The 7,509-nt window shown below is 57.9% G+C and overlaps 2 protein-coding genes across 2 annotated transcripts in view; one reads left to right on the top strand and one right to left on the bottom strand.

The window, feature by feature from the left end:
* Positions 1 to 7,509, top strand: part of OST4 (oligosaccharyltransferase complex subunit 4, non-catalytic) — a 59,640-nt gene that overhangs the window by 46,084 nt on the left and 6,047 nt on the right. The window lies entirely within an intron of this gene.
* DNMT3A (DNA methyltransferase 3 alpha) overlaps positions 1,820 to 7,509 on the bottom strand; it is a 29,995-nt gene continuing 24,305 nt past the window's right edge. Inside the window, exons 19-23 of the mRNA XM_071742308.1 lie at positions 7,287 to 7,435; positions 6,490 to 6,575; positions 5,788 to 5,857; positions 5,381 to 5,499; positions 1,820 to 5,173 (exon numbers count right to left, since the gene is read on the bottom strand). Of these exons, the coding sequence (XP_071598409.1) occupies positions 5,032 to 5,173; positions 5,381 to 5,499; positions 5,788 to 5,857; positions 6,490 to 6,575; positions 7,287 to 7,435 (566 nt within the window). The 3' untranslated portion in view covers positions 1,820 to 5,031. The remainder of the gene's footprint in view (positions 5,174 to 5,380; positions 5,500 to 5,787; positions 5,858 to 6,489; positions 6,576 to 7,286; positions 7,436 to 7,509) is intronic.

Genomic DNA, 7,509 nt, shown 5'->3' with positions numbered 1-7,509 from the left:
TTGACCCGCAGCTCATGGGGTAGAAACGTGGGGTCCCAATTTGTTGGGGTTGGGACTGGGACTGGGACTCCACTGTCACTGGCACCCCATAAACAGCTGGATCCCACCACCCCCTGAGACCCCACAATCACCTGAACACCCCCACCTCCATGCTGGGACCCTACCACCCATTGGGACCCCACTCTCCCCTGGACCCCACCACTTACCAGGTTCCACTGACACCCTGGCTAGGACCCCAGCACCCACCCACCAGCACCCCACCATTGCCAGGACCCCCACACCCCTACGGAGATCCCCCCCACCCATTGGGCCTCCATCATCACTGGGACCCCACCACCTGCTGGAACACCACTGGGACCACCAGGTCCCCCCCATCTCCTGGACCTGGTCTCACAGGACCCCTCTATTGCCTGCTGCCATCCAAATGCCCACCTGGAGCCCCCCACCCATATGGGTGTCCCAGCACCCACTGGCTCCAGATGACACAGTTGGACTCCCCCTGTACCCCTCGGGATCCATCACCTGCTGATCCCCAAGTGCCCCCCACACACCTCCATCATTCCCATCTCACCGATCCTCTCCCACCGGAAACAAATCCCCCCCAAAGCCCCCCTGCCAACCATCACCTGAGCCACCCACACTGGGACCCCCCCCATCCATTGGGACCCCCTCACGTGCCCTTAGGACACCATCATCTGCTGGCACCAGGGGCCCGTCCCATCAGCTGGATCCCACCACACACCAGGACCACCTCCCTGCCCACCAGGCCCTCTCTCCCACCCGGACCCCCACCCCCCAGCAGGATCCCACCATCACCTGGACCCCCCACCCACCTGTGCTAGGACCCCACCACCTGCTGCCCCCCGTAGATGTCCCCATCACCCGGACCCTCCCCCCCCACGACAGAGCAGACACCTCCGAGCAGCTTGATTGGGTTTTTTTCCTCTTTTTTTTTTTTTTTTTTCCCTCTTTTTTTTTTTTTTTTTCTTTTCTGTTTTTTTTTTTCGTTTTTTTTTCTGCACAAACAGTACATTGATTCAAGTGTTCTCCAGCACAAGTACATTAGGAAGGAGCTCGGCTGCAGTAGAAACTCTTCTGGGCACCGAAGGAGGAAAAAAAGAAAAATAACAATAATAATAATAACAACAATAATATAAAAAAAAAAAACAAACAAACAAAAACAAAAACAAAAAACCCAAAAAAACCAAACCGAAACGAAACAAACAAAAAAAAGTCTCAAAACCTGCAAAGAAAGGAGGCGATGGGCGGGGGAGGGCGGGACAGACTCCTACACCTGCGGCACGCAAATTGACCTTTGTTTAATTAGTTGCGAACAGCAAAGTCACGAGCAATACTCACACAGACAGCGGGGGGGCCCGGGGGGGCACGGACCGGCGGCAATAAATAGAGAAGCGACCCTAAAAAAAAAAAAAAAACAAAACCGACAGAACCCAAGCGGGACGAACAGAACCGAACCGAACCGAGAAAGGGAGAAAAATGGTTGGGTAGGTTGGTTGTTTTTTTTTTTTTTTTTTTTTAGGCTTTTTGGGGCAAAAGGGGGGGTCGCGGCGGTGCCGGGAATGTAGGGGGGGAGTGCGGCTGAGCCGACGGGGGGTGGGTGGGGGTACCGGTACCGGAACGCCCGCTTTGTCCCTCGGGATGAGTACATGAGTCCCCACACATAGGAAGCGTCAGCTACTTCAATGCCTAGGCTAAAACACAGGAAATCTCTCGTTTAGTTTTCAAGTACAAAGTTAAAATGCCTTTTTTCGGGTGGTTTTTTTTTTTATTTTTTTTCCTCTTTTTATGTTTTTTCTAGTTTTTTTTTAATTATTTTTTTTTAATAATAATATATAAGAGTAAAATAATAGTGCTCTTTGAAACTCCACTACAAGAAAACAAAACAAACAGTCATTGTCCAGACAGCAGACTTAATTTAACAATATATATTTTTAATAAAATGTTTTAGCACCGTGTTTGTCCCCTGCTCCCTCGGCGGATCTGAAGGAATTTATAGGCTTTTTTTTTTTTTTTTTTCACTTTTTTTTTTTTTTTTTTTTGTCGTAGTTGCCACCCCCCCAGCTCGGGCTGTGCAACACGAGGTCTCTGTTTATTTATTTATTAAAAAAAAGAAAAAAAAAAAGGGAAAAAGAAAAAAAAAAAAAGAAAAAAAAAAGATGTCGGTCGGGTACGGTAAAAACTCAAAACTTTTTCCCCAGGGTCCCCACGGAGCAGCCGACACGGCACCAGAGCCAGAACCAGTTCCAGCACCAGAACCAGCTCCAGCATCATTTGATCTGGAACCATCCCCGACATCAGATCCAGCACCAGCTCTGGCATTGGATCCAGCACAATTGGATCCAGCCCCGACTCCGGCACTGGATCCAGCATCAGATCCAGCACCATTGGATCCGGCACCAGCACCGGCTCCAACATCATCAGACCCAGCACCGGCTCCAAATCAGATCCAGCCTCAGACCCAGCACCAGCTCCAACATCATCAGACCCAGAACCGGCTCTGGCATCCAACCTGGCATTGGATCCAGCATCGAATTTGATGCCAGCTCCAGCACCATCGGATCCAGCACCAGCCTGGGTACCGGATCCAGCACCAGCTCAGCCGTCCCGACCGCAGGGCCTGGAGTGGGTTCGGAAGCCCCACGGGCTGTGCTGACACCACCCCGAACCGGCACCAGGGGGTCCCCCGGGACCCCCACCCCTGCCCCAGGAATACGCCAGGCCCCTGTGGCCCGGGAGGGGGCTGTGCGCTTCCCCCCGGCCCCCCCTCCCCGCAGCAGGACCCCGGCCATGGGGACATGGACGGGAGCTCAGCACCCCGGGGGGCCGTGTCCTGCTCCCCCCCGCCGTCAGAGGGGCCGCCGGACCCCCGGTAGCACCAGGCGTGGGGGGACCCCCAGCACCCCCGGCCCCGGGGAGGGGGGGGGGGCTCGTTGCCATAGACCAGCACCCGGCACCGAGCCCGGCCCGGCCCGGCGGGGCCCCGACACCTTTCACAGTTAGAGAAGAGCCCGCGGTGGGACCGCGACCCCCGCGCCGTAGCACCAGTCCGGCCGCCCCGCCGGGGGGGTACCGGGGGCGGGGGGCGATGCCCCGGACCCACCGCGGCACCCGAGCTGCCAGACAATAGCACCATCCCCCAGCACCCTGCCTGCCCCGCGGGGCACCCCAAACACCAGACACGGCCCCCTCAGCCCCGCGGGTGTAGCACCAGGGGCCGGGGACACACGGGACCCAAACAGCACCGAACCGGCGCCGAGCCGGCACCCAGCAACCACCAACTCCAGCACCAACACCCCCAGCCCCACCCCAACCCCCCGCGCCATGCCGGCACCACCACAGCTTTTGTGGTTTTGATTTAGTTTTGTTGTTTTGTGGTTGTTTTTTTATGGCAAGACCCAAACCTTGCAGCACCCATCGCCCCCGCCTGGCAGGCGGGCACAGCACCGGGCCGGGACCCCCGGGGGGAGAACCCCGGGATGGGACCCCCGGGATAGGACCCCCGGGACTGGGGGGAGGGGACGACACGGGGGGACATGGAGGGAGGGGACACACACACACACACACACACACACACACACACGGAACCAGCACCGGGGACGCCAGAACAGCACCAGTACGTTTGTTTGTGGGCGTCCGGGGCAGGGCCGTCATCACCGGGGTGTCAGGGCGGTGGCACCGGGGGTGGACAGCGCTGCCTGTTTGAAGTTTTAAGGGTTTTTTTTTTTTGTGTGTGTGTGTGCGTGCGTGTGTTTGGGAAAGGAAAAAGAAAAAGAAAAAAAAAAAGAGGAGAAAATCCAAAACAAAACAAAAAAACAAACCCAAAAACCTCAAGGTTATTGCATGAGTGGGGCTGGGGGAGCAGAGACCCTTCCCGGCCCCCTCCCGCTCGGCAAGGCCCGGCACACGTAAGGCACCGCGGGAGCTGCGGTCCCGGCTGGGTCAGCACCATGAGAATCGGTTGTAGAGCAGTCCGGGAGGTATGGAGGGAGCCCCCCCGGAGACCCCCGGAGAGTCAGCATCTCCAGCAGCAGCTCTGGCAGAGACACGGAAACTGTAAACAAGAGGTAACAGCGGCTTCGGGGGGGGGTGTGGGGGTTTCTTGCTTCAAGGTTTTCCCGTGGTAGGCACCCAAAAAATCCTGGAGAAAAGAAGGGGCGGGCCGGGGGGGGCTGGGCTGCCCTGCCGGCAGCGTGGTGCTGGTGGAAAAAAAATCAGAGGGGGGGTTCCGGCCCCAGCGTCTCCCCCCGCCCCTCTGCAGGGGTTGGGTTTTGTCGTCTTGGATTTTTTTTGTCATTTTTGTGACGATTTGGGGGACTCCCCCAGCTGCTGGTGGTTCCTTCCCCCCACCTCCAGGCAGCAGGAACCAGCAGAAGAACCCAGCCAGGAGGGAGCCAGGGGTGTTCAAAAAGGTGAAACCCCCCCCTCTCAAAAAAAAAGGAAAAAAATTTAAAAAATAATAATTAAAAAAATTGTTTTGGTTTTTTGTTGTTTTTCGTTTTTTTCCGTTTCCTCTTCATGTTGTTTTTTTTCCTCATATTCCATTTTTTCCATTGGTGGGCTGAATTTTTTTTTTTTTTGTCCTTTTTTTTTTTTTTTTTTTTCCGGGTGTGTTTGTTTGTTTGTTTGTTTGCAAGAGGCTCAAAGCTGCACATGGGGGGGCTCAGGAGAGGCCACTCTGGCTCGGGAGACGCTGCGTGCCGGGGGTCCCTCTGCCGGGTGCTGACTCTTCTCTCTCATTCCATCTTTTTTGGTTGGTTTTTTTTTTCCTTTTTTTTTTCCTTTAAAATTCTTGTTTTCCTTTCACTCCTCTCGGCGTGGATGGGGCTCGGTGGTTTGGTTTTGTGTTTGTTTCTGACTCGCTCTGTCTGTGTGTCACCAGTTCCTTGTCCCCCGTCCCTTTTATACTTTTTTTTTTCTTTTTTTTTTCTTTTTTTTTTCTCTTTTTTCTTTTTTTGTTGGGGTTGATCCGTTGATTTTTCTGCGTGGTTTGTTTTGCTTTGTTTTTTGTTTCTAAACGCAGGCAAAATATTCCTTCAGGGGAGCGAAGAGGTGGCGGATGACGGGGACGCTCCAGGACCTGCCGAGCAGCCGCTGCCGGGCCAGGCGGCTCATGTTGGACACATCCGTGTAGTGCACGGGGAACCCAAACACCCTGTGGGGGGGTGGCACAATTAAAACCTGACCCTCCCACCTCCAAACCCACCCCCCAAATCCTAAAAATACGGGGCTTTTCCCCCTTGGTTTTTTTCCTTGATATTTTGGGGTTTTTTGTGTGGATTTTTTGCACTGCTGCTTTGGTTTTGTGGTTTTGTTTTTTGGAGGGGACACAGACAGTTTTTGGGGGGGGCCCAGGGGGTACCTCTCCATCTCTGTGCACCACAGGATGTCCTCCTTCTCGTTCATGAAGACGGGGAAGTGCTGGTCCTTGCCCTGCTTGATGGAGTTGGAGCGCGTGGTGATGGTCCGCACTTTGCTGAACTGGGGGGGCACACACGGGGTGGTCATGCCGGGGACAGGGGGGACACAGGGACCTCCCCCAACCCCCATCCTGGGGGGACACAGCCACGGCCCTGCTCTGCCCTCAGGGGACACCTCCTGGCAGCCCAAGGGGGCTGGGAACCCAATGTCCCCACGGCCACGTCCCCACTGTTCTGTCCCCTCGGCCACGTCCCCACCACCCCCTTGGCCATGCAACATCCCCCCCATCCCCTTGGCCATGTCCCCACTGTCCCCCCATGCCTGTGGTGTCCCCCTGTCCCTGCTGACCTTGGCTATCCTGCCGTGCTCCAGGCACTCCTGCAGCTCCAGCTTATCGTTGACGGTGGAGGCGAGTGGCCTGGGGGACACAGGGTGGGCTTGGGGTGGCAGTGCCACGTCCCCACCCTGTCCCCATGTTGTCCCCCACTCTCCAGACAGAGGTTGGGGGAGGCGAGGCCATTCTGTGGGGCTGTGGCAGGTGGTGGCCCCTGTCCCCATGGCCACCAGCCATGTACCACCAGGAGGGGCACAGGGGACAGCCCCAAGCCACCCAATCCCTCCATAGAGAGCACCACTAGGGGCATTTGGGGGGTGCTGAGCTCCCCCCCAGGACCCTCAGACACACCTGGGATGGGGAGAGGCCGGGGGTCTGGCCCCTCCTGCAGCCCCTCCTGGGGTCGGGGAGGTCTCAGTGCTGGGGGGGTCTCAGTGCTGGGGGTCTCAGTGCTGGGGGTCTCAGTGCTCAGGGGTCTCAGTGCTGGGGGGGGTGTCTCAGTACTGGGGGTCTCATTGCTCAGGGGTCTCAGTGCTGGAGGGGTCTCAGTGCTGGGGGGGGTCTCAGTGCTGGGGGGGGTCTCAGTGCTTGGGGTCTCAATGCTGGGGGGGGTCTCAGTGCTGCGGGGGTCCCAGTGCTGGGTCTCAGTGCCGGGGGTCTCAGTGCTCAGGGGTCTCAGTGCTCAGGGGTCTCAGTGCTGGGGGGCTGTCACCAACCTGTTCATCCCGGGGAGGTTCCCCCAGAAGTACCGTGCCCGGTGCGCGGCGGAGACTTCTTTGGCATCGATCATGACCGGGTTGGACTGGAGAGGGGAGGTGGTCAGGGGGGGCAGAGACCCCTCCCACCCACCCACCCACCCACCCATTGGGACCCCACCATCACCTGGACCCTACCCACCCACTGGGACTCCTCACACCTATACTGGGACAACCCACCACCCCATCATCCCTGGGACCCCCACCAGGACCCCACCAACTGCCTGGATCCCACCACGCACTGGGAACTGCTAGAACCCCACCAACTGCTGGAACCCCACTGCCTTTTACCCCCCCTCCATCACGAGGACCCCCACACTTCACCAGCAGGATCTGGGACGCAGCAGGACTTCCCCAGCAGGACTCCTCTTGCCCCCCCCAAGTTATACTGAGACCCCACCCACCCACAGGGAACCCCATCTACTGCTGGAACCCACTGTCTCCTGGGCCCCACCACCCACTGGGACTCAAGCTGGGATCCCTCCACCCATGAGGACCTCATCATCTGACGGGACCCCACTGTCCACCAGGACCCCACCATCACCTGGATCCCACCACCCGTACTGGGATCCCACCACCCACCAGGACCCCACCATCACCTGGATCCCACCACCCGTACTGGGATCCCAACACCCACCAGGACCCCACCATCACCTGGATCCCACCACTTGTACTGGGATCCCAACACCCACCGGGACTCCAGCTGGGACCCTGTGATCCACCTGGACCCCACCACCACCCGTTCCCCTGTCACCCACCTCCAGGAAGCGCGAGATGTCCCTCTTGTCGCTGACCCCCATGGCCACCACGTTCTCAAAGAGCCAGAAGAAGGGTCGGTCGTCCCCCTCCTTGGGCCGGGCCTCGTGGAGCAGGCGGTAGAACTCGAAGAAGAGGCGCCCGGTGCCCTCTGGGGGGGGGACACAGACAGAGGGGGGTCCGGGTCAGCACCAGGGGCCGGGGGAGCAGCAGTGGTGGCCCTGG

Source organism: Heliangelus exortis, chromosome 3 (genome assembly GCF_036169615.1).
Source record: "Heliangelus exortis chromosome 3, bHelExo1.hap1, whole genome shotgun sequence".
Lineage (NCBI taxonomy): Eukaryota > Metazoa > Chordata > Aves > Apodiformes > Trochilidae > Heliangelus > Heliangelus exortis.
The sequence above is the reverse complement of the archived record's forward strand: the minus strand, read 5'-3'. Positions and strand labels throughout refer to the sequence as shown.